Source organism: Desmodus rotundus, chromosome 6, assembly GCF_022682495.2.
Source record: "Desmodus rotundus isolate HL8 chromosome 6, HLdesRot8A.1, whole genome shotgun sequence".
Lineage (NCBI taxonomy): Eukaryota > Metazoa > Chordata > Mammalia > Chiroptera > Phyllostomidae > Desmodus > Desmodus rotundus.
The window spans coordinates 82,604,590-82,631,671 of NC_071392.1; the positions used below are offsets into that span (position 1 = coordinate 82,604,590).

Here is a 27,082-nt window from a genome sequence, read left to right on the forward strand (position 1 = left end):
TGGTAGAATTTAGCCCTTCAAAGCTATGCTCCTCCATCCACACTTCTCCCCACCCCAGCTCACCCAGCAGGCTGTGGGTCTGATTGGGGGCAGAGGGGCGGTGGGGGAGGGTGTTCAGTTCCACCAGGCAGGAGCCGAGTGTATGAAGGGTCACCTGTCTCTCCACTGAGGCTCTGAGTTGCCTGTCCCCTACCCCGAACAGAGGGGCCAGTACGAGAGACACTCACAAGCAATTTCGCCAACGGTGCTGATGATCATGGTCCGGTAGTCGGAGGGGGCGAACATGCGGCAGTGGCAGGGGCTCTGGCTCTCCTCGGAGACCCCCGCACTCACCACCACCGCGCTCCCGGGCTCAGACTCGGGCCGCGAACCGCAGACCAGGTCTCGCTCCAGCAGCTCGGCGCTGGCCAGGATGACCCCGTAGTAGGCGAAAGAGATGCCCAGCCTGGAAGTGAGGAACGACGGCTGTGAGGAAAGCCACCAAGAGCTGCAGGGAGAAGTGGGAGAGTTTCTGGTGGAACGCAGAGCAGGGGGAGGCGAGGGGAAAGAAAGCAGGGCTCACGGATCTGGCGCGGGGAGGGCTGGAGGCCCACGTTGGGAAACAAATTTGCAACAGCTGGAGGGGCAGGGGCCGGGAGGACCCCACAGGCCCCGTGAAGAAGTCTGAAGCCTGGGTTCATTATCTGTCGCTGCAGACTCAAGTCAGCACAAACGGTGTGAGTGAAGACAACACACGTTCAGTGTCTTGCAGTTCTGGAGGTCAGAAGTTCCGTGGGTCTGGCCGGCGTCTCTGCCCGGAGTGTCAGAGGCAGGAACGAGAGGGCAGGCAGGGTCGCGTGCCTTTCTGGGGGAGGAATCCGTTTTCCAAGCTCACCCAGCCTGTCGGCAGAAGGCAACCCGGGAGCTGGGGTGCGCGGGCGGTGCGGCCGAGGGCGGCGCCTAGAACTCCTCTCCGTTCCCTGGCTGGCTGTTGACCAGTTGTCCTCGGCTTCTGTGGCCTTCCCCCATTCCTTGTCCTCAAAGCCAGTTGAGTCCTTCTCATATTTTCAATCTCTGGGCTCTCCTGCTCTCCTTCTCTCCTTTGCCTCCTCTCAATGTCTCTTCTCCAGCTCTGATTCCAGCTGAAGAAATTTCTCTTCTTTTAAGGACTCAGGTGATTGAATGGGGCCCACCTGCTGAATCCAGAATCCTCGCCCTGCTTTAAGCCCCGGTGATCTCAATTACAGCTACACAGTCCCTTCACATCAGCGTCCAAATGAGTGTCCCACTGAACCGCCAGGAGCGGGGTCAACCTGGGGTCACCGCAGAACGCTCCCTATCAGAGGGTCTTCAGCAGGCCCCCGGAAGGTTTGTGCTTTCGCTTTATATTTTCTTTCTGTTCTTTAGTAAATATCTTCGTTGAAATGTAAATGGAACATACAGGGAAGTTCATATACTGAAGTCAAGAAAAAAATATCTGCCTCCCTGAAACACCCCCAGTCTTGCGTCCCTCAGTTTCGCAGAAATGGTTCTAAAAGCCATCTGTAAAACACACGTGTGGGGACAACCGGGGGTAGTCACATTTGTTCTGGGTATTGGCTGTTACTAACGTGATGATGGTTAGTCTTGTCTGTGTGATTGTAGGATTGGACTCATCTAAGAACATGTCCTCAAGTAGCTGAGATGCTGTTTTTGTTAATCCTCTTGAGGACATGCTTATTGATTCTACACAGATCTTAGGCAAAAGGCAGAGAAGCAGCTTGCTTATTGATTCTCCAGAGAGAGGGGAAAGGAGGGAGAGAAACATCAATCAGTTGCCTTTTGTACACATCCCCACGAGCCAGGCACGTGCCCTGGCCAGGAATCGAATCCGCTACCCTTCAGTTTGGGGGCTGCCGCCCGACCGGCTGAGCCACCCCAGCCAGGGCAAGTAGTTGAGATTCTTAATGAAGCATCTGGGGCTGGGGAGAGTCATGAAGCCTGGGGCTGGCTCGAAGACGCTGCAGCACAGGGAACACGTACTGGCTGAACGAGCCGGGTGCGGATCAGCGACTGCCTGATCTGGGCGATGAGCCAATCACAGTTCGTCAAGGAGTCCTCTCCGCTTACATGTGCGTTCAGAAATGTTTGTAATGAAATATTTTAGAGGAAAACCATCAAAATATCTCCCCTTGTTATTAAAGTAGCTTTAATGTGTTTAATTTCCAACTATTGAGGTTTTCAAAAATTAAAGTCTCAAGGGGAGACATACCAACCTATATTAATAATGGTGACATTCTGAAGAAGGCAGGCAGACAACCGCGTTCCTGAATTCAAACACTGCCGATCAATCAGCTTTGCCTGTTTTCGATCTTCGTACAAACGGAATCCCATAATGAGTATCATGTGCGTCTGGCTTCCTGTGCCGATTATTGCCTTTGTGAGATTCAGCTCTGCTGAGGGTCACTGCTAGTTTTCTCGTCTTCGTTATTGTATGCTATTCCATTTTATGGACGTAACACAGTCTGTCCATTATACTGTTGATGGACGTGTGGGTCGTTGATAGTCCGGGGCTACTGCAAATGAAGCAACGCTATGGCATTCACGTAAGGGTTTGGTAAATGTACGCATGCGTGTCTGTTGGGTACAAACCCAGGGGTGGAACTGCTGAGCCACAGGATGGGCATACTTTCAACTGTAAGAGACATATCTCCAAAAAGTTCTCCGCAGTGCTTGCGCTAAGTGGAACTCTCATGAGCAGTGTATGCAAGTTCCAGCGACTGTGCGCCCAGCACTTCCCGCCACTCGGTACAGCCAGTCTCTAACTTTGGCCGTCAGGTGGATTTGTAACGGTGAACGGCAGACTGTGCCCGGATGACAAATGAAAAACTAGACCAGGGGCGTCCAACCTTGAGGCATCTCTGAGCCGCACTGGAAGAAGAAGAGTTGTCTTGGGCCACACACTAAATACACAAACACTAATGAACACAAACAAAAATCTCAGAATGTTTTAAGTAAACACGATTTTGTGTTGGGCCGCATTTATAGTCAAACTGAGCCACATGTGGCCCGCGGGCCATGGGTTGGACACCCCTCCTAGACACTTAGAATTCTTTTCTTTCTGTCCATTTAAAAAAATTGTTACTTTATATATTTCTTTGGCTGGTGGTATTAGTAGAAAGATAAGAGATTGCTGGGGTCTTTCTTGTGCTTTTCTCCCCAACAGCATTCAGCAGTCTTTCTCCAAATGCTTGTGTCTTTAAAACTCATTTTGAAATAACTACGTTCTTACCATATCACCCAGATCTGTAACGTGGTCCGTAAATATTTAGCATCCAATAGGTCTGCAAACCTTCCTCTTTTTTCCTGGGGTAGTGAAAAGGGGGACACAAAATAGGCGTAGTGGGTTAAGGACAAGCAAAGATGTCTCTAATTCTTTAGATACTAAATATTAATATTTAAAAACAAGGACAACATGGGACACGGGGCTGAGATAACCACTGAGCACCCACGAGTACACCTCACCCAACCCATAATTGTCATTAACACATCCATCCCAGCTCGCCAGCCTTTGCACACGGGTCATCATTGGCAAGTGCCCAACCCCGCTGAGTTCACGATTCTAACCCTTCCTCTTGCTTTCCTCAGTGTGGCGGAAAACAGGAGGGGTGTGGCGGAAAACAGGAGGATGCATGAAAACAATTGCAAAGCTGATGGGAGATTCTTTCAATATTAACATCAAAATTAAAAACTTAACATCTAAAAAGAGTGTGAGGCTTTTTTAAGGAAAAAATGTCGTAAATTTGAAGAGAGGATAGGGTACCCAATTTCTTTTTGTGTCTTTAGGGTAATTAGCAATAGTTCTTACCTGCAGTCAGTACCTATTAAGTACTTTTGGATAAAAATAAATAAGGATGGGTTCTCTATGATGGACAGCAGTGGATGTTATGTAAAGTTTGGAAAGCTTTGGCGGTTCTCAGATGAAAACTAAGTACGCTTTTCTCACAAACAGACCCAGGGTCACAGGAACCCCTTGAGAGAGACCAGGAGGACAGTCTGGGGGTTCAGAGTTTTGTTCTCACAGAAGAGCTTGAAGGAATTTAGAGGTTTTTGCTCCGGGGACCTTTAGGCTGAGCTCCTGGAGGTTCTGGTGGATGGAGCGAAGCAGCTGGCACTTCACTTTCGTAGGTTTTACACACCGAGCCTCCGGTTGCTCACCATGGGGAGCCTCTGATCTAGTCCTGCCTCCCACTGTCCGACAGAATGTGTGGCCCAGAGAGGTTAAGTGTCTTGCCGAAGATCACACAGCTGTTTGGAATCAGAGCCAGACTTCACGTCTCCAGAGCAGCAGTCCTGGGTATTGGCCATCTATCTCTGCTCTGTCACCCTGGTTTAGATGTGACTATGGTCCCCCACGTCCCCAAGTTCACTGAAGATAAGGAAACTGAAATCTATAGTGAATCCCAATGAATCATGAATTTTATCCTAATAAGTCATTTGGTGTGGAACCTTCCGCTACAATCCAAACAGTGGACTCATTTGTCACATCCATGGCGAGGCCCTGCCTCAAACAGTCCCAAGGCCTCTCATGTCAGAGTCTTTGGCGTGAAGCTGCAGCGGCTCCACAGCCCGCAGCGTCTTGCCCAGCCTCCTCCGCGTGGCCTTCTGACTGCAGCCCATGGGACCAAACCCACGGCACATCCCTGCCTCTGGTCTGGCTCACTCCCATCCTCTGCCTTTGGTGGGCTCTCTCCTCTCCTTCCATTGCTCACTGTATGTCCCACCTACACCTGAAGGTGGCCTGTCCTGCTCACGGTTCCCTCTCTGCCCTGATCCCACACCACCACCCGCACGGCTCACCTGGCTCTAGGCACCTGGGCTCTGGGGTTATTGATTCTTTCCCCTGTAAGTCTCGTCTCTCTAATCAGACAGTAAAAGGCAGCGCCTCCTGCTCGGCTCTCTGCAGCCACAGGGCCTTGCACCATAGCCTGAGGAGGACGAGGTCATTTAATGGGCATGACAGGTGGGCTGCGACAGGTGGAGGCAAGAGAAGGAACGCAGAGGGAAGAAGGGTGGGCGGCGGACAAGGGAGAAGGATTAGGAGGGGCCTGGAGGATGGAGAGTATGGAGAATATAGAGTGGGGGGAGGGGGGATGGTTTAATGGGAATTGTGAACTCCCCAAATTTATATGTTGAGGTTCTAACCCCCAGAGTGTGACTGTATTTGGAGATAAGGCCTTAAAAGAGGTGATTAAGTTAAGATGAGGGCTGTAGGGTACTAACACCTGCACTTAGCCATGGACCCAAGGGTCAATGGCTGACTGATGAAGATTACAGAAGACCTTAATGCCAGGAGGGGGATTCTGGGCTTCACCCAGTAGTCTGTGGGGGCCACGGAAGGACCCTGAGCAACAAAGGTGGTGTGTGGTGTCTGAAGAATACTCAGCTGATTGGATAAAGATGTGGCACATGTACATGATGGGACACTACTTGGCCATAAAAAAGGAGGAAAGAGTGCCATCTGTGGTAGATGGATCTTGGGAATATCATGCTAAACAGGTCAGACAAAAAAGAACAAGAACTTGCCCTGGCTGGGGTGGCTCAGTGAATTGAGTGCCAGCCTGCAAACCAAAGGGTTGCCAGTTCGATTCCCAGTCAGGGCACATGCTTGGGTTGCAGGCCAGGTTCCCAGTAGGGGGCGTGCGAGAGGCAACCACACATTGATGTTTCTCTCCCTCTCTCCTTCCCTTCCCCTCTCTCTAAAAATAAATAAATAAAATCTTTTAAAAAATCATTTAAGGGGTTTATAACTTTGATATCAATAAGACGAGGCCAGGACAAGGAAATTATATTATAAAACCATCTCTCATCTGTCAACAATGGTGCTAATCCTGGGCCGAGCTCTGCAGGGGAGGTGGTGTTTTGCCCATGTTATTGCTGAGGAACGTGAAGGTGGGTACCTGACCAGGGCTCCCTGGTGGAGCTGCATCTAGTCCCATCTACTCTGCTCTTGTCTCTCGCCCCCCAGGGTCAGGATGAGAGCCGCAGCCCCCTGCCCTTTAGCCTTCCATGACTACAAGGACTTCTGGGTGGCCCCCACAGGGAGGCTGGGATGTGGCGGGAGAAGACCTCCCTTCTGGGCACTCACCAGCACGGGTTCCACCAGCCTCCCCTCCGGCATGACCGAGCGGTTCATCTTGGCGATGTGCTGCAGCGTGGCCAGGGCAGCCTGGGTGTTCCCAGTGGAGACGTTGAACCGAGCAGATTCAGGAATAAACTGGGCACAGACGACAAGGGACACCAGAGCTGCAGTGGCTGCGGACCCCAGGGATACGGGCCTTAATGGCTCCACATGCTAACCACAGCGTCCCGGTGTCCGGCGAGGGACTAGGGTGTAGTGGGCACACAGGCACACAATGGAAGAGGCGTGCTTTTGCATCCTAGGCTGGTTTGGAGCAAAATGGTTGCATATTCCTTACCAGTCTCATCTTGGGTGATATCAGGCTGATACTGAGCTTCATACCAATTTGGTTCAAGTGCTCATTAATACAATGAACTTCTCACATCCAATTAGTAAAATATCCACTGCCCCAAAGCCCCCAGTGCCCTTCCACTGCTCTGTTGCCCCAGCCCTTTGCAGGGGTCCCAGGATCTCCCCACAATGCCACAACCTAAAGGGTGACCACGGCAGGCGCCTCCAGCACCCACAAGGCGAAGGAACCAGTCCCGAAGGCCGAGCGCCTTGCCGCACTGATTGCTGACTACTGTGAACTACACCGAGGCCGGGACCTGGAGAATCCCCTCTGCCTGCTCCTGCCCCTCCTGCCTCACACCCAGTCGAGGCCAGTTGGTTCTCCCACCAGCAGCACCCCACTCCCCATCCCCCCTACCAGTGGGCAGCTGAGGTCCTCCTCGTCTCCACCGGGATTACCCTGACACTTTCTAACTGCTCTCCTGCCCAGGCCCCCCACGCCCAGGGCCAGCTTCCTACATCACCCCTCTCACACCTCCAAGGGCCCCTGGCCTGCGAGGCCTTTCTTAATCTGGACACAGGCCTGTCTTGCCAGCCCCCCATCAGCACCCCTCACCCCAGCCATCCAGCCTTCCTGCTGTCCCCCAAATTCTGCACGTTCACACCTTCAGACAGGCTGGAACGTTAGCCCTGCCAAGATGCCCTTTCCACACACACTGACAGAGATGGAGACTTAAATAAGGAGGTGGGCATGGGGCCAAAAGGGCGCTGGGCCAGCTGGAAGGAAGGACATGGGGCGGGGGGAGAGCCCCACAAGCTTCCTCACCCTGAAGGCCAGGATGAGGATGATGCCAGGAATGGAGGCGATGCGGATGAGCCAGCGCCACCCGATGGTGGGGATGACCACAGAGGCCAGGCCGATGATGAGCAGGGAGCCAGCGAGCCAGAAGACCTGGGACGAAAATGGAAGGTGACAGCGCTCGTCCCCAACGCACTCCACACAGCTGTCTTCCGTCAGAGCTGCCCCATCCAGCTGCCCCGAAGAGGGTCTGGCTGAGGAGCCGGGGCTCGGGTTCCCCTAGGGACCTGGATGAACGGGGACGGTCACTTCACTTCACTTCCCTGGGGCTCCATCTGCTTGTGTGTGAGTGGGCGACTCAGCTAGACCGAGGGTCAGTGATGTCCCAAAGTTTTAAAAATCTGGGGCCCCAGGCACTAACTTCTGTTTTCCTGGATAAATAATTCATTGGTTCGTAACTCAAGGTACAAAGAACCCATAAAAAGATTTTCTTCTCCTAGTTGCCATCCAGTTTCTCTTCTCAGAAGGAACCGGTGTTCGGTTTCTTACATCCTTCTAGAGCTGCTCTAAGCTAATAAGAATATGATATTATGAAACATCGATGTGCAAGAGACACATCAATCGGTTGCCTCCTCACAAGCCCCCAACCGGGGACCTGGCCTGTAACCCAGGCATGTGCCCTGACTGGGAATCGAACTGGCAACCTCTCAGTTTGCAGGCTGGCGCTCAACCCACTGAGCCACACCAGCGAGGGCTGGAAATTAGGACAATTTTGAGTGGATGTTATTTCCCCTCTACAAGATGGAGAAAAATAACTTCACTCCGTTCCACAGAAAGATAATATTATAAAAGATCCTTTGGGGGACTACTTAGGGCTGACTATTTAATTACCAAGGAATTCTATTCCAAAAACAAACAAACAAATAAACAAACACGATTATTTCAGGAAGTGATAAGAGCTACAGAAAGAGAGTAATGCGATGGAGAGAGACTTGAGTGACCAGGGACAACCTTTCTGAAGGTCAGTGACAAACTATTGCAGGCCACCAGGTAACAGGTGATGTGGCATTGAAAAGGACTGTAGTGATGGAAGGACCCCAAAATTGTTTTTTTTAATGGATGGACCTGGCCACCTTTTGGAGGTAAAGGGGATGGGACTGATGACACAGCTGTTGAGGGGGGTGGAGGATGAATCAATAGTGTTTAGCGATTCCTGGAGTGGGTGTGAGGGACAGGGAGGGGTCCAGGATGGCTCTTCCGTTTGTGGCTCAGATGACTGAGGGACAGCGTTTGCTGTTACCTGAAAGTAAATAAGAGTCCTCAGAGGAAGATAAAAAGCTTAGGTCTATGGATGTTCCGTTTCAGGGACCTGTAGGATATTCAGGTTGCTATCAGGTGATTGGCCACCTGGGTCTGAAGGTCAAGGGGGTACTCTCGGTCGTGGATAAAGATTGGGGAGTAATATGCACATATATAGCTAAACATATTGGAGTAAATCAGGTGACCTGAGGAGGCCTGAAAAACAAGACAAGCAAGGAGAATGCATAGCCAGGAAGCACGCTAAGGAATTCAGGCGGGTGCGAGAGAAAACATCCACAGGTGACCTTGAGCAGGGCGGTACCAATGAAGTCAGGGTGAATGTAAAACCCAGCCCCTAAGAACTGAAGGCGTGCGTGTCCATGTCAGCAGAGAATCAGAGGGAGAAATCTGGGGGGAATGCAAAGGGTTAGTCAGTGTGTGTTAGGTTCTAATGTTCTGTTGTTATTTTCGTTGCCTAAATTTGGTATCAGAAAAATTAAATTGAAAAGCAGTACCCTACTCCTTTATTTATTGCCAAATATATAATGCTCGGTGGGAAGGGCTGGCTTTTCCTTGGGACCTCTCAAAGGTCAGCGCTTGGGGATAATGATGGCCTCAAAGATGGGACGAGGCTGCCCAGATTGACGTAGCTTCTGGATGCAAAACCTCTCTTTTGTGGCCAGCAGGGTCTGCGGAGGGCTTGAGAGCACCCCGGTCTTGTCACCTGGACAAATGGCTCATCAGGGAGGTGGCAGAATGGCATGTGCCCACGGGCCTGGGTCAGTTACACACTGGCAGACACTAGTATCCTTGGCAGGGAAGTGAGACGGTGGGGGCAGGGGTAGCTGTGTCCCTCCACAGAGAATGTTCAGCCCAGATGCCTCCGGGGCTTCTGTCATCCCGGCAAGGTCAGCCAGTGCAATGTTTCCTGGTTGTTGAGGAAGGGGGCGCTGTGTTCCAAATGCTGCTGTGGACTAGGGAAGACCTGACTCGGAAACCCCGGGAACTGGACTTCGGTGTCAAGCATTCCTAATGCCCTTCAGCTGGTACGCAGTGTGCTAATCAGGTACCTCGTGTTCTCTGGGATCAGAAGGCTGAGGAGAATTCCCGTTTTACCTTACCTGCGACAAGGGGAGCATGTAGCCTCGGTATTTTGTAGGCAAAAATTCAGTCTTTATGATTAGCCTGAAACAGGAAGGGGAGAAAACATAAGTTTGTTGTTATAAAACCAAAGAACTTATTTTAACAATGGTAATTTTGCTTGTTGCAGAGAAAGAACTAGAAAACATGGACTTTTGCCACTGTGAAATAGTGGGAAGCATGCATCTCGGTCTCTGCCCTGGTTCCTGCTAATATCGGCTCTTTGACTCTGGCCTCCTGACACCCAGCTCCTGAAACCCCTGGAATTTCCTGGATGACAGTGGTGCTGGAAGGTGCCTGCAGAGGCCAAAGCTAGACCTCAGCCTGATCCAGGTCCCTGTCACTGAACAAGAAGGAATTCAAGAGCAGGACAGAAAGATTCAGCAAAGCATGGTGAGTTTATTAAAGCAATAGTACGCACTCAAAAAATGGGAGCGGGCAACTCCCAGAAGGAGATGCACCAATGTTGTCTGGGGGGACGGTTGCTATTAAACATGGGCGAAGGGGTAGATATGGTGGTCCTCTGCTTCTGATGGGGCAGCTGCCTATGTGGCTTGTCTTTGTCTCTCCTCTCCAGATACCAATTTCTTTTTGGTTCTCCCAATTACAGGAAACTGGGGGGGAGGGTGGGAACAGGTGGTCTGTGATGCTCCGGCCAAGATGGAGAAAGGCAGGGGTGGAGCCTCAGGCCTTTGTTCCCTGTTCTAACTCTCCTGCCTCAAGAGGACCATCTTTTGTTCCAAAGAGGTCACTCTCGGCGGGCTCCTCTGTGGGTGCTGGTCACTGGGAAGATTAAGCCATGATCAGAAACTTGGAACGTTCAGTCCCACCCCCACCCCCCAGAGAGAGAAGAGGGACTGGAAAATGAGTTAATAGCCATCATGCCTCCATGGTGAAGCTTCCATGAAAATCCCTAAAGTGTGGTGTCCAAAGACCATCAGGTTGGGGAGCACATCCATCCATGTAAGGGGAGGGCGGCCCCAACTCCACGGGGCCAGGAGCTCCTTGGGTCAGGACCCTTCCGGACCATTCCCTATGTATACCTTCATCTGGCTGTTCATTCGTATGCTTTGTCATAAATAATCCTTTTGCAATAGTAAGTGAACTGCTTGCCTGGGTTCTGTCAGCCACTCGAGCAAATTCTCAAACCTGAGAAGGGGTTTGTGGGAACTTCCGATTTGGAGCCAAGTCAGACAGAAGTTGTGGGTAAGCGAAGACCTATGACTTGCAAGTGGTGCGTGAAGCAGGCGGGGGTGGGGGCAGCCTTGAGGAACTGGACCTTTAACGTGTGGGACCCGTCCCCACTCCGGTTTGGGTCAGGACTGAATTATGGGGCACCCAGCTGGAGCCAGAGAATTGGCTGGTGTGCGAAAAAATCCACCCAGTGTCAGAAGAGAAGTCTTTTCAGAAACAGTGCAAGCTTTGAAGGAAAGCAGAAGAGAGCTTTTTCCCTAGACAATCGTACGTCAAAATGTAATTGCTACAGCTATAAAAAATAATACAAACAGGGCGACTTCACAGTGGAGTCGGAGCTCCATCCTGGAAGAATCCCCTTGCCTGTCTTATCCTCAAACCTCTGGGACGTTAAAACTGGGCAAAATGACCTTTGGACTGTGCCTGAAGCAGCACTGTATTCCAAACAACTATTCGCAGAGATAACGGGAAAGGAGAAAATTAGAGTCATTCTTTAGAATTGGTCACTGTGTTAGCTTATCTGTCCCTATAGACATTCCTTGCTTAGCTTATCTGCAGCCATAGAAATTCCTCCTCCTAGTCTTGCAATTGTTTCTCTTCCCTTTCTCATAAATGCCTCTTGCTCCTACCTCCTTACTGGAACGCGGAACGCTGGGTTTTTTCGCCTGAATCAGTGCCTCCCAAATACCTGTTCTCTTGGATTAAATAAACGTTTGTTGTCTCTCGCGGTGACTTTTTACTTTTAGGTTAACACAGCTAATATCCACATAAGAAAATGAGAAGCAAACTTAAAACTGCTCTTCTTGATGTTACATGAACACTCTTACTCCCCAAATTAGAGGAAGTCCAAGTTCTTTATTCCCAGTTATCTCTTCCTCTTTAAGAGATGTTAGGCTAATGTCTTTTGCCAAGAGAAATGTTGGAAATGCTTTTCCAGATCTGATTCTCTTTTCTAAAATATTCTTGGAAAACCCACATACATCCAAGAGCAGGGAGTTTCCTCAACTAATAACGGCAGCGAAAGCACAGGTTTCTAATTACGTCCACATTAATTCTGGGAATAGAAGAATAAATGAACACACGTTCCGTCCGTGTTCCCATTGTTCTTCTCTGCTGCAGTTGTTAGCGAGGGCTTGGGGTTTTAAACATATGTATTTACAGGGCTTCCCTCTGAGGGATGCCCTAAAATTCTGCCTGGCCTACTCCTCCAGGGCTGCAAAGTGCAGACTGGTGCTTCACTTATGCCCCAGGGAAGAACAATTCTTTCCCTAACACATTAAGGTAACTATTAGGTGTTTTGACATCTCCTAATAGATTCTAAGAGAAGTTGCTCCCAGGTGCCCAAGAAGAAGAGCCTGAAGGTCCCTGTTAATTGCTGAAGCTCCCAAATTGCTGAAAATTTAGCATCGCTCCTTTCACCCCCACACACAAGGTATTGCACGCTCGTCCAAGGCCATCTTTCAATATGTCACACCCTGCTTTGCAAATTCATTTGACACGGTCTTAAATCATAGGGCAATGGCCCTTGTAAGTGGTTACTCCTAAGTGTTACAGGTGCTTATGGTCAAACTACTCTTCCAACAAATTCTCAAGAAATGATTAGGCTGGGTTGGGGTTGACATTTTTGGTTTAGCATTTCATCTAACAAAATAGTCTTTTTCTAAAAAATACGGAGTAGCCTTTGGAACAAACAAGTTACCACCCGCTCGATCCAGCAGCGAGCTAGCCTGATCATCAAACATTGTCTGGATGGGCCAATAGCAACTAGAGGAATAAGCGGCCATCACTTAAAAAAAAAAAAAAAAAAAAAAAAAAGCTCAAAAATAATTAGCACAAGTCCATATATTTGCAACTTATTGATGCTGTTAATCTAGTAACCACAGTGTCCATGTAAGTGTGCGTGAGTGTATGTATGTCTCCCTTGGGGGTCCTTTACCCTTGTGCGTGGCCGGACACGCCACAGCCCACCATCATCCGCAGGAAGACAAACCAGATGTACGAAGGAGAGAAGGAGGTCAGCAAGGAGAAGTAGGCTCCCCACAGGAATGAGATGAGCAAAATCTGAAGCAACAAAAAGAAACTTATTAATGAGACCTGCCTCCATAGCAGACGGGGGAGAAAACCTAACTTATGAAGGTGATTTTTCATTTCCACCCAGGTGTTTGCTTCTCTGGGAGCTCACTGATGTCTCACACTGATCAAACAATAAGGTCCATGACACTCTATTGTCTGAAAGCCCCACATTCCGTGGACAGGAGAACCTCCAAATGGGCAGAGAATTTTTATGAGTTTATTCGACGCAAACGGGTGACAGATCGCAGATGCCCTGGAGAAGCACAGCTTTGCGGTTCCTTTTATTCACTTGGAATGAAGGCGGGACCAGAAGGAAGATTACAGGGAGTGAAGAGAAATCAAGGCGGGGAAATCTCTAAGGCTGGACTGCAGGAGAGTTCTCTGCCCACTGAGAATGGCTCTGCCTCCACCTCTACTCCAAGGATCTAGAAAAGAGGATTACTCTGGTATTTCACAGGTGTGTTAACCTAGAAGAGCAATGGACAGGGCTTGCTGAGGGCAAAGAGAAACCTTTCACTGAAGAAGTTCTAGGCCTGGGGTGGGACTGCCCACCTTGCCTGCCCTGTTAAGAATTTGTGATCAGATCCCCCCCAACCCCCCTCCACCCCCGTGAGGTCTTTTCTCACTGGATTTGTCCGATGTATGAGAACCATGTTTCATTCACAATTCTGAGTGTAGACTGTTTCTTGAAATCCCCCAGCTGCGTTGAGAATGCGGAACGTTGCCTTCCCCGCCCACAAGGGTCGGGAGCACAAAAGGCCTTGTGTTAAAAGCGTGTGTAAGGAGGAAAACCGAGGTATTTGCTTTTTCTCTCATTGTAAGAATGCAAGTGTATAGTAGAAAATATGAAAGAAGAAAAAACCAAAAAAAAAAATCCAACCTACTTAAATCACCCTTGATTCTCCAACCCAGAGATAATACTCTTAACGTGGTTTTATCCTATTTTCCCTGTTTGTAAGGGAAGACATGTTTTTAACAGCTGCACAATATCCCATTGGAAAGGTGTACTATAACACATAAAACATAATGCATAAGCCTTCCCCCATTACTGAACGTTGAGGTGATTTCACATTTTCTATTGAAATAAGCTGCGAGGGATGAATGTGCGTACATCTTTGCGGTTCTCTGAGGATCCAGACGGGCTAGACTTCTGGAATGAAACTGTCAGATGAGGAAGACGGACATTCTCGAGGTCAGAAAAACTATGCCAATAGTGGGCGAGGCCACCTATACATTTGCAGGTCTCTTCACGAAAAATTCCTTGTGAACTTGATGTTTGAAATGGATTTGATGAGAAAAAAATGATACGTGAAAAAAATGATATTTGAAGAAATAAGCGGGGGCTTAAGCTAGTCTGGCTCGCAGAGGGAGCAAGAGGGAGCAGTGAGACCCCTCAGCTGCTCGCTGAGGCGCGCACCACGAAGTCTAGCCTCCCACCTCCTGCAGAACTTCACAGTGAAACGTTGTCAATGTAAGAAATGTCCAAGGCTGTTAGAACGTTTATGAGTTTAACTGAGCCAAACTGACGACAATGCCAGGAAGCAAAACCTCAACAAACTGAGCAAATGCTCCAGGGAATGGCAGTTTTGCACCTGACCTTAAATATTACAATCGAAAGAGAAGACGGAGGTGGGTTACGTGAAATCTGTTGGTGGTAGATTCGGCAGGCGAGAGAAAGTGCAGTGGTGGGAGGGAGAACTCTGGGATTGGAGAAAAAGTAAAACGATAGACACATACTTCTTTTGCCAAGTGGCTACAGGACAGCTAACAGCAACAATTAACAGGCTAACAGTGACAAGGAGGGGATTTGTGGTCTCCCTTCGGTGCGGTCGGTACCTGAGCTTTGAGGGGCCCGGAAAAAAGGAAAGTTGGCATTCCAAAGGAATGTCATCGCAGAGGCAAAAGGGCAACAGACAGGACTTTTGTCAGGGAAGATTCTAGCCCGAGACGCGACTGCCCACCATGACCTGCTATTAGTTAGAAAGTTTTAATTTCAGACCATCCTCTGTGGTTACTGTAGGTCTCCGAGATTGTGCAGCCTCCCCTGAGCTCGTCAGGTTTAGTATGCGGCCCCTTTTCATCCACCAAGTCAACAATTACAGAAAACAGTGACTGTGCATTCAATATCCACCTAAAAACGCACCTCCAACAGTTCCAAAGCAGTTCAATGGTCTCCAGACCCAGCCTGATCTTTCCTGTACGTCCTCTCCAGGGACAGATGCTGCGATGGCCCCATGTATCTTTTCTCACGCGTTCCATTCACTCGGTACAGCTGTCAGTGGCTGAAATAGGTGCGCCCTCATCGGAGCTTCCGACGTGCCCCGCACGCTTCTGCTGCTTTCCCTGTTTGCAGGGGCGCCACTCATTTCTCCGGAGTGGGAGCGCCTCCGCTTCAGGCCTCTGGAACCCTTGCTCCTGGGCGACAGCCCTCAGTAAGGCCCAAATCATATTCTCTCTTAAATGTAAAGAGATTCACTTTTCTTTTCGCTGACACTACGTAAGTCTGCTTTTGATAACTCCTGTGGTTGAAAGCTTCTTTAAGGTTTCTTAACTGTTTGTATGTCTTTTGCAAATGCCTTTTTGTGCTCTTTACATTTTTTTAAAGATACTTGTGTGTTCGTATAATTTATGAGTCGACGATATTTATTTCGTGTACTTCGAAACATACAGCCGATTCTATGAATGTTTGCCTCTGGGGTTTCTCCCCGTGTGTGGATGCTTAGTGAGGCCTTCCCCAGGAGAGGAGAGACAAGACCTGGGTTTATGAGCAGCAGACACCGACCTGGTTTGATGTTTCACCTCAGTAGGTGCGTGACTGTGAGCAGGCGACTCCGTTTCACAGTTAACTAATGGGAAGTTGCTGTGCTTCTTTGTGCATTCCCACATTCTAATATGTTCTCACTGTGCACCTCCATCAACTCCGTATCTGGGCTATGGGGACCAAGTACGGGGACGGGTGCCTCAGGAAAGATGAGAAAGCAAGAAGACGGGCCTGGAATTCAGGCATGTGATGTCAGAACAGGACATGTCTACACTTTCGATCTTGGGTATCGGTAGAGAAATGTCCAGTAAAGAAAATTGCAAATCATCTGCCAAGGCCAACCTACCTTCCAGCGGCCATATCTGTCAGCCAGGAGGCCAAAGAGGATGCTGAAGACCATGTAGCCGAAAAACACCATCTGGAAGCAGGGGTGAGAAAAAATTATCCTCTGAACGGAGTTGTGATAACCTGCTAATTGACTGCATTAAGCATCCATCCGTCTTAATTGCAGGTGGATTAGAACTGTGCTGGGGCTGGAAGCCAAGAGCTGGTTTGACTCCTGCCCTGACTCCTGTTTAGCGGGTTCAGGGCCTCGGAGGCTGAGCTCCCACCTGGAAACACTGCCACCAGGTGGAAACAGGTGGAAAGAACAGGTAACTGCTTGCCCTGCAATCCAGGATGACTGGCCCTACTCAGCTCACATGTCTAATTGTGAATTTCCATTTTAATAACTAAAAAAACTCTATTCATTTGTGTTCCGATTCCACACACAAGGTGAGACTTCTAGAAGCAGTCTCCTTTATGTTATTACAGATAAACATGAACTTTAAACGAATACCAAAACCAATCATTTATTTAGAAATACTCTTCAAATCTAATATAAACCTACCTGTCTTCCTTATTTGTTCTCACAATGATGCATTCTACCCTGAGCAAACTCAGGGGCCTGGAGGTGATGCCAGCATTTTAACTCAGCCTGAGTTGTAATGTGATGTCTATGCCTTTTAAGTGACTTATTTTTCTGCCTGTAGCAGCTCCGAGCTTTACTTGCTTTGCCTTCTAATAGCATCCCTGACTGATTGCTTCCAGGCTAATCAAAGGGAAGGTGGTAGCTGGCATTTCTAACACTTTTTCGATGAAGAAGATCTGTTTCTCTCCGCTGCCTACTTTGCCTTCCCCTTATCTCTCTTCCTGACTCTTCATAAGGAAGATACACAGACACAGTTCTTCTACAGGGAACTATAAAAAAAAAATCATATCTATTCTTAGATGACAAAAGCCTTGTGTTTCCTCTGTGCACTGTTTTTTCTAGGACAGAAATGAAAAGGGAAGGCCAGTGTTTTCTAAATGCCAGTCCTGGGACACATACTTAACCATAACGAACTCAAGTGAGTCCCCTGCAAAATACTAAGAACAAGGAAAATGGGTTACATGTTGCATAAATCTAAACTTATTAAATACGAAGGGCTTTTTTTATTCTGGGATAATTTTCTCTCTGATGGTATGCCCTTCTGTTTTTGAAAAATGTTGGGTAAACACGGCTCGCCTCCTCGCACAAGCACATCAAGATTACAACTAAATTATAGGACAACCTCACTCAGGACCATCGGAAATCGAGTGCAGTGGAAGTCTGCCAGCGATGGAATTAAAGAACTGACATTCATCCAGACTGGTAGGAGGGGCAGCAACATGGAACAGGCTGGTCCCACATCCACGCCTGGTGGATAAAAATTCAGGAGGGATATCTCGGCAGCGAGGATCCCAGCTCCACACCAGGGCCCTCCAGCCCAGGGTTCCAGTGCCAGGAAGATAAGACCCCATAATTAATTTCTGGCTGCAAAAAACAGTGGGGATTGAGTCGGTCGGAGAAACTTCTGGACCCCCAAGCCGTTCCTCTTAAAGAACCCGCACACGGACTCACCCTCCCAGACTCACTCCCCTGGAGCTCCCTGACCAGGGCAGCAGCTTGAAGGGCACCAGTGGCTCACAGGGAGGAACCGAAGGGTCTGGCATCAAGGCAAAAGCTGGGGGATGGTTTTCTCCCAGATAGAAAGGTGGGCAGAGGCCATTGTCCCTTTTCTGAGCCCTCCCCTCACAGAGCCAGAGAGCCAGCAGGCAGGTGCCATACTTGAAACTCCATCAACCTGGCTCACACTGTTTGCCCCGCCCTGGAGATCCCCTGAAGCTCTGTCCCACCCAACTTACGGCTGTTAACAGCTGCTTTTCCATATGAATGGCTGGTCCTGGCTCATACTTCATAACTTCCTATATCCTTTCAAACAAGCAATAGCCAGCTTCAGGGAGTCCCCAGCCTCCATACCTCTTGCTAAGTGGCCCCAGCCCGGCACTAGCAGCAGCCAGCCTAGATTCACAGCTTGGCTTCACCTGGGAATCTCTAAGCCCAGCACAAGTAGCAACCATCTCAGATTGCTCTATAGCTTAGGCAGGGTGGCCCCAGACAAAACACAGGTGGGGGCTGACCTTGGCCTGTACCACCAGGGAAACCTGAGACTGCGTACCCAGTGGACAACTACAGACCACACTGAAACACCACCACCCTGCCCCTGCACAGCTGATACTCCATGGAGGCTGGACCTTGGTGGTAAGTGGTCACAGCCAATCATTGCAACTGACTGGCCTGAGTAAATCCCTCCCATTGACCTGCCAATAGCAACCAAGGCTCAATTACAAGAGGAGGGTGCATGTACTCAACCCACACAAAGGGCACACCCTGAGTACCCAGATAGGGTGAGAGGGGAGGCTGTGCCACTGGCTCCATAGGACACCTACTACATTAGGCCACACCACCATGACACAGAGTCAAAGCTGCTCCGCCTAATACATAGAAACACACACGGGAAGGCTGCCAAAATCAGGAGACAAAGAAACACAGACCAAATGAAAGAACAGATCAAAACTCCAGAAAAAGAACTAAACAAAATGGAGAAAAGCAATCTCTCAGATGCAGAGTTCAAAACACTGGTTATAAGGATGCTCAGGGAACTTAGTGAGGACCTCAGCCGCATAAAGAAGATCCAATCAGAAATGAGGGATACACTAATTGTAATAAAGAACAATTTTCAGGGAAACAACAGTAGAGTGGATGAAGCCAAGAATCAAATCAATGATTTGGAACACAAAGAAACAGAAAGCAACCAACCAGAACAAGAAGAAAAAAGAATATTAAAAAAAATGAGGATGGTGTAAACAGCCTCTGGGACAACTTCAAGCGTTCCGACATTCACATCACAGGGGTGCCAGAAGCAAGGAATTGAAAATCTACTTGAAAAAATAATGAAAGAAAACTTCCCTAATTTGGCATAGAAAACAGACATATGAGTCCAGGATGCAGAGAGAGTCCCAAACAAGATGGATGCATGAGGCCCACACCAAGTCACATCATAATTAAAATGCCAAAGGGTAAAGATAAAGACAGACTCTTAAAAGCAGCAAGAGAAAAGCCATCAGTTACTTACAAGAGAGTTCCCATAAGACTGTCAGCTGACTTCTCAAAATAAACTTTGTAGTCTAGAAGGGATTCCCAAGAAATACTCAAAGTCATGAAAGCAGGGACCTACAGCCAAGATTGCTCTACCCAGCAAAGCTATCATTTAGAATCGAAGGAAGGATAAAGAGCTTCCCAGGCAAGAAAAAACCAAGAGTTCATCATCACCAAACCATTATTAAATGAAATGTTAAAGGGACTTACTTAAGAAAAAGACAAAGATCAAAACTGTGAATAATAAAATGGCAATAATACATACCTATCAACAATTGAATCTAAAAAACAAACTAAGCAAACAAGGAGAACAGAGATGGAATGGTGGATGAGAGAGCATGTTGATGGTTGCCAGAGGGGAGGGGGTGGGGGACTGGGTGAAGAGTGAGGGGATTAAGAAGTACAAATAGGTAGTTACAGAATAGCCACAGGGATGTAAAGTATAGTGTAGGAAACAGAGCAGCCAAAGAACTTATACTTATACGCATGACCCATGGACATGAACAATGGTGTGGGGAGTGCCCGAGGGAGTGGGGGATTCTGGGTAGAGGGGAGTAAAGGGGGAAAAATCAGGACAACTATAATAGCATAATCAGTTAAATATAATTTTAAAAGAAAGAAAGATGATGGCTATTGATGGCAAAACTTTTGCTACCTTTTCTCCTTCTAATGACCTTAGTTGCCATATATGGTTTTTAATATCAGCCACTCAATTTTTAATTGATTTTTTTTTGAGAGAGAGAGAGAGAGAGCGCGCACAAAACCTTGATTTATGGTTGCACTTATTTATGCATCATTGGTTTCCTCCCGTACGCGCCCTGCCTGGGGACGTAACCTGCAGCCCTGGCGTCTAGATGATGCTCTAACCAAGCACGCACCTGGCCAGGGCAGCTACTCAATTTCTTTTTTAAAAAGTTGTATCAAAAATCAGCTCTCTGCCTTTGTGGTTAAGATCAAGTATAAAAAAAAAAACTGCATCATTTGGTGGATCCCGAAGTTTAGGTTCCCCTGAAATTTAAGTTTCTATCATCATGCACCACTTAGCAATGAGGATACGCTGTGGAAAATGTGTTGTCAGGTGATTTCGTCATCATGCCACATCGTGGAGTGCAGCTACGTGACCCCAGACGGGATGGCCTGCTGCACACCCGTGCTCTGGTGCTCCTAGGCTACAGCCCGCTGCTGCACGAAACAACGCCAGATTAAGTCAAGCACAAGGGAAAACGATGCAGTCAAGACAGGTAGTACATACAACATGGACAGGGCTCCTGCCAGGGTAGCATGCATACTGTTTTACAGCCAACTTTAAAAAACATATTTAGAAAGAATACACGTTAAGATAATAATAAAAAGTAACGTATAGTAAGTCCGTAAACTAGTAACATAGTTAGGTATTATCATTGCTAAGTATTAAGCACTGTACCTAACTGTGCGTGCTCTACTTCCGTATGACAGAACGTGCAGTGGGTGTGTTTACACGTGAGTACTGCGTTGCATTATGACCTTGCATCACTAGGCGATGGAAGTGTTGAGCTCCGTTATAATCTTCCGAGGCTACCATCGCTGGTCCGAAACATCATTATATGCACATGAGTCTAATGTGGAAGCAAAAAATGACCAAACTTCCTCCGAGAAGGGAAAGGTGAACTAGTATTTTTCCTTTTAACCTGCTGGAATAATGGAAACAATAGGCAAACTTCCTAGGACAAAATATTTTTGTTTGTTGAGATGCTGTGTTATGTTAAGAGACCAAATTGCAACTGGATTAAACAAAATCAGCTGATGGACAAAGGTGAAGAATATGGTCGAATAGGATTAAGTTTAAATTTTACTCTGTGCTCTCCCGTTGGTGGCAGATCTTTTTTTTTTCCCCTCTCTCTCTTGTTTTCTTTTCATTCAGTGCAAAGAAATGACTTTCCAAGGGTTGTTAAGTTTGTCTGATCATTAACCTTGACTTAAAGCCTGTGTGAACCCCGAAGCTTATGAACTCTAATCCCGTTTGGGAGACCAAACAGACACAAAAGTAACCACTAACTCCTCCTCTCCCCACTCCCTTTGGAGGGTCTGCTCTTTGCTGCAGGTACATGGGAGCTTGTTTTTCAGAATAAAAATGACCGTTCTCCTTCTGGTTTATGCACATATGAAGTTTTGTTTCATCAACATTAACTCTCTTTAGCCACAAAATATGTGGGACATAATCCACCCCCAGTCCATAAGGCTGTTTGCCCGATTAACATCTGTCAGGCCAGGCTGTCCAGGAGGTGGAGGTGGAGTCGGAGGGTGAAAAGCCTGGGCAACTGGAAAGATGTGGCCTCCTTGGTAATCAGGCTGGGTGTCCCCTAGTGGGGATGGGGGAACTCAAGAGTTGGGAAATTTAGGTGTAGGTGATAGTTAATAAGCTTAGTAGGTAATGCATGTAAAAAGCTAGTGTTTCAGAACTGAAGGTTCAGCCCACCCTGACTCCAGGAGACCACAAGCAAGTCAACCTTTGTGCTGCAGAGGAGACCAGAAGCAATCAAGATGGTATCTGAGCCACTGTGCTCCAGGGAGAGACATCCTACCACCCAGGACACAGATAAAGAAAATCACCCAGTCATCCTCACTGGATGAAAGGCTGTTAGGGAAATTGACAGACAGCATCTTTTATCTGATTAACCTCTTCCCTGAATTCCAAATCCCTTCCTTACACTTTTTCTTCCTCATAAAAAAGGCTGGACTGACAGGAAGTATGAGACGGAATGTTAGGGTACATAACATGCTCTCTTCTCAGATCGCCAGCCATCTGAATAAAGCGCCCATAAGATTCAATCCCTGTCTCTGCTTATCTGTTCTGGCAGTGACAGGCAGCCCGGACACCAGCTTTTCTGGTTTCAGTAGCAAGGCTGTGGTCAGTGAGCCCAGGGGATGGTTGCCAAAGTTGATGGGACTCACAGCAAAAATGAAAATGACAGACACCCAAGGACAGGAGGAGGTGAGGCACTCAAAGCAGGAAACAGTCACGTCTGGGTGAGGTCAGGTGGCTAGAGGAAAGTCTTGGGCTCCGTGGCTCACCTAACAGGGGAACCACGTCACTGCTGCCATCAAGGAACCCTTAGGAACAACAGAAATGCAACCAGGGAAATGTCAGCAGTAAATGCAGAAGCGGCACCATGTAACATAATTTCCTGGGAGCGACAGATGCAGCCTTCTCCAGTATTGTCAGGAATGAAGACACGCATACCTACAAACCAACTAGGTGTGGAGTGTTTATAATCACACACCACATCACAGCCACTACCCTAAAGGTACAAGGACTGACAAGGAATGCTTTCTAAACTGTTACTCGGTAGGCAGAAGAAAACAAAAAGAAACAGCTGAGTCGCTTAATTACAAGCCCAGGTAAGATCTGTGGTTATTTTCTTTTATACCCTATCTCTTTCCTAAAAGTATTACAGAGAGCTTTAGAACAAACACAAAAAACACTGAAGGAGTTTGGGCAACAATTGATAATAGAGAACTTTTAAAGAGGGAAAGGGAGCTAAGCGAGTAAGGACAATGAAGGGGGAGTAAGGACAATGAAGGGGAGATTATGTGATCCCAAACGTGCCACTTTGGCATGCGCATTATTTTGAGCTGAAGGCAATCAAGACCACGCAGACAAAACAAAAAACTCTGATCTCTTCCTAAAAGAATTTAGATAAAGGGCCTGGCCCAGAAAGACAGCTATTATCAGAGATAACTTTTACTGGAACACCCTATCTGTTTGGCAAGGCAAATACCTGCTCTTCCTCCCCTCCTCCCCTCTGAAGCCCCAGGCCCCCACCCCACTCCTTAGCCTGAGTATACGGTTTGTGTACAAGCCTCAAATGCCCACCTCATCGTTGGGTCTGAAATTTGGGGGAGTTCCTATATGAACAAAATTAAATTTGTTTTTCTCCTGTAAATCTGATTATTACACTAGCCAAAAAAACCTAAAAAAATAGAAGAAAGTTTGTTCTGCCCCTAGAAATTTGTACAATTGCTGCTGTGATTGAACATAACCCTGGGCTGCAAGTTTCCGAACCTCCAAGACCCGAAAAGAACCAAAACTGGGCATGTAATATGCACTACCTGAGAGAAGAACTCAGCTCAGTTCCTGGTACCCAGCACAGATGAGACTTCCCAGGTAAAATGTGGGCAACACAGTGAGTGAGGGGTAGGGACACGCCTCACCTGCCGTCTTCCACAGCGAGGGCTCCTCTCTGCCCATAACCCCCAGGAGACGACGTTGGGAGGAACTTTTCTCCACAGCCAGGTTCAGACCATAACTCTCACTCTCTTACAGAGCCCCACCTCCCTCAAGGCCTCTGCCATCCAACTCTGTGGTCCTCTGCATCACCAACTACCCACCTCCCAGACACACCCACTTCCAGTGAGGACGTTGGCACCTGCCTCACAGTAGTTCTCTCTATGAAGTCCCACCTTCACAAAAAGCAGCTTCAGTACCCAGGAAAATCAACGCTCCCCTCCTCACCTGTGTTTCTTTGACCACCTCGGCCGACGCTTCCTGCTAAATACTTTCAGAATGACACTTTCTCACCTCCGCAGAGCCTGCCAACCACCTACCTGCACAGCGTCCTAACTAACCCACCCTCCGGCCATGTCTCCTTGGGTTCTTGGGTAACTGGCCACATCATGCATTTTTTTTAATCCTCACCTGAGGACATGCTCATTGATCTTAGAGAGAAGGGAAGGGGAAGAGAGGGGAAGAGAGAGGCAGAGAAACATCAGTGTGAGAGAGGAACATCACCCTCTTGAATGCGCCCCAACTGGGGACCGAACCTACAACCTTTCGGTCTGTGGGATGACAATCCAACTAACTGAACCACACTGGCCAGGGCTGACCATGTCCCCTTTAAACCCCTTCAATGGCTCCCCACCATCCACAGTGTGGCTGCCAACATTTTTATGCATAAAGGGCCTCTTATAAAATTTAAAAAAAAAAGATTTAATAGAGCTCTGCATGATAGTGTACTGTAATATTCATCTAATGAGGAGCACATAAGGACTGTGAGGTCAATAATGCATTTATGTAAACCTGACTTTTGTTTACAAACCATATTTTGCTAAAGTGTCATACATATTTGTGTCAACTATTTTTTGCTTGGAGGCCTTGTGCACTTTGGCCCAAGTTGGGCTCAGCGGCTTCCCGTGGTCTGCAGACTGGGGTCCGGGCACAGATGCTAAGATGCTTCTGGCCCCCAACTGACTCTGCACCCATGGCTCCCACCGCTCCCTCCTCCTCACTTTCTATTTCAGCAACATGGAACTGCTTGTCTTCCCTTCAACACATACATACATACACATACACACACACACACGCACGCATGCACAGAGTCTGCTGGCAGTTAATTGGTACTTAACAAATGCCTTGTGAAAGGATAGGTAACATCCTTGATTCCACTTTGCTGCAAAATTTGGTGTGTAATTCATAAAGCTGTTCATATAGTCTTTGAGAAAAGCTGAATGTGTAATGCAAGCAATCCACTGAGGGTGATATGGTGGTTGGCTAAGTCCCTTTTGTCACACTAAGTAGGCTCTTAGTGATCTGAGCTAATAGTTAATAGTTAGAGCATGACTAACCCGTGGCTTAAGGTTCTTCTCTCTGATTTGCATTTATTTCTGTGGGGCCTTTGCTAGGAGCTGGAAAATAAGCAAGTCAAAGCTACGCTTTCTAGGGGTAAAGGAAAAGGGGAGAAAGGCCTCAAATGCTAGTTGGGGTTGCAAACTCACAAGCTGTGAGAGCCAACAGACCAAGTTGGGGGCGGGGGGCAGAGGGCGGCATCCAGCTCCCTGCCAGGTGGGGTGGGGAAAGGGACTGGAAGCCTGGTCCTCAGTTGGCCCATGTGCAGCACAGGAAGCAGGGACTCACCGTGGTCACCAACGCCACCTGCCAGTCCTCCAGCTGCCATTCACAGCGGATGACAGGAGACACAACCGCTATTAACATGATCTCCATGGCCTCGGCAACCTTAAGAAGGAGGGAAAATACCGTGTCTAAATGCTAGTTCGTCGTCACTGCTTCCCACGCCTGCCTGCCCATCACCTTCCTAGTATGAACTTCTTCCTTCCCCTCCCCCATTTGGGGAGCACCTATTGTGTGCCCACCCAGCACTGGCATTTGGAGTAAAGAAGCAGGGTAAAACTGTGGCTCTCGTTGGTGCAACATTTATGACCTGAACATTTCGAAATGGCCCCCAGACTTATGACACATATTCAGTTGGGACGTTGGGGGTTCCTGCACTGGCATTGTAGCACTAGGAGGCCAGTCCGTCCGTGGCCCTCTACCACCAATCCACATCCACCCAGCCCTGTTATTTATACTCGTCACCATGAAGCTCTCAGGACATGCCTCTTGCAAATGGATTTTTGAAATAGCCCCTTTCCTAAGAAGTCAGAGTGATGGGGAGAAATGATTCATGAAAGCTAGAAAACAAGGAAGCGAAAGGTGGGAGTGGAGGCCAGAGACACTGCCGAGGGGAGAGGAGCAGAGTCTGTCCATACCGCCTCCCCCAGGTAAGAATGTCTACTTAGTAAATGTAGTATCAGATGTGCTACCAAATATTTCTTTCAATAGAAAGTTTAATTATCATCCCCCATCCATAGCTTGCTATCCACAACAGGGTGAGTGTATCTCCCAGGGACATGGAGTAGATGCTAGAAAAGAATTGATAGAATAAGTAGAAACAGATCATAGAAATTCGGCTCAGAATAATGAAGGAGAAAGTCAAAAATAATTCTGAGGTTTTGTGCCTGGAGGAAGGGATGAAAATGACATCACTGAAACAGGAAAAGGGCCCTGGCTGAGTAGCTCAGTTGGTTAGGGCATCATCCCGATGCAGCAAGGTTGTGGGTTTGATCCCCGGTCAGGGCACATACAAGAATCAACCAGTGAATAGGTGGATCCTTATTGGTGGAATAGGCATCAATAGGTGAAACAGCAAATCAATGTTTCTTTCCCTCTCTCCCCTCCTTCCTTTCTCTCTAAAATCAAATTAAAAAAAAAAAGTTTTAGGGGAAAAGGGTATCAGGTGGGGATAAAGGGGAAGTAAAGGGGGAAATGAATTTGTTTGGGACATGTTCTGTTGGTAACAATAACATATTTGTATGGGTATTTATTATAGTACGATTAGTATTTGTGTCACTTAAAGGCCTGGGATGGAAAAGGGTTAGTGGTATGAGCTGATGTGTGGGAATTTGAAGTATATTATGTCAATAGCTTGTCTGCTCATGGAGAGTATCGCAGTCATGCTAGGTGTTTAGACGGCTGGTATGCTTTAACCCAAAAAGTGTATGAATAAGAGACAGCATGTTTGATTCTCAGGAGAGATTTATGAAGCTTATCTCACTCAGTAATAGAGAGCAGCCGGGCCAACAGTATTCAGGACCCCACTGTTGATTGGGAGTGAAGTCTTAGGGGGCAATAAGCCAACAAGGGATAAGGCTCTACCCCACTCTCTCACAGGGCGGGGCAAAAGTGGGTTTACAGTTGTTTGTATGGAAAATCGCACAATGATTAATAAATAACAATACAAGAATAAACTGTCCTACTTTTGTCCCACCTTGTATAATAGCCTGTGGGCCGAAGGACCAGCCAGGAGCTAGGGAGGGGCCAGAAGGAGCAGCACAGTACGAGATCTTCGAAGACCTCATGGAAGACCTTAGAGAAGACCGGGACTCCTGGTCACGGGCTGAGGGTCCTCTTGGGCTGTGACAGTCTTACCCACATCCCAGTCCCAGGAGGCCTGAAACCCTGCCCCAAATGTCTGTGAACAAGAGCCTGCGCAGGCCGTGGCCAGGATGGGGCCCACCCATCACTGTCCACACGTCTGAGCTGGTGAAAAGATCCTGGTCCACAAAGCAGACCAT

The 27,082-nt window shown here is 48.0% G+C and overlaps 1 protein-coding gene across 9 annotated transcripts in view; it reads right to left on the reverse strand.

Annotated features, from left to right (window-relative positions):
- The window catches only part of SVOPL (SVOP like), a 52,895-nt gene that overhangs the window by 18,397 nt on the left and 7,416 nt on the right, over nucleotides 1-27,082 (reverse strand). For 8 of the 9 annotated variants that reach the window (XM_053927028.2, XM_053927024.2, XM_053927020.2 and 5 more), the window contains 8 exons: nucleotides 25,086-25,184; nucleotides 16,043-16,114; nucleotides 12,799-12,923; nucleotides 9,650-9,713; nucleotides 7,257-7,382; nucleotides 6,107-6,235; nucleotides 3,251-3,324; nucleotides 228-487 (listed from right to left, as the gene is read on the reverse strand). In XM_053927028.2, the coding sequence (XP_053783003.1) occupies nucleotides 228-487; nucleotides 3,251-3,324; nucleotides 6,107-6,235; nucleotides 7,257-7,382; nucleotides 9,650-9,713; nucleotides 12,799-12,923; nucleotides 16,043-16,114; nucleotides 25,086-25,184 (949 nt within the window). The remainder of the gene's footprint in view (nucleotides 1-227; nucleotides 488-3,250; nucleotides 3,325-6,106; nucleotides 6,236-7,256; nucleotides 7,383-9,649; nucleotides 9,714-12,798; nucleotides 12,924-16,042; nucleotides 16,115-25,085; nucleotides 25,185-27,082) is intronic. The other variant, XM_053927027.2, reaches the window with a different exon arrangement.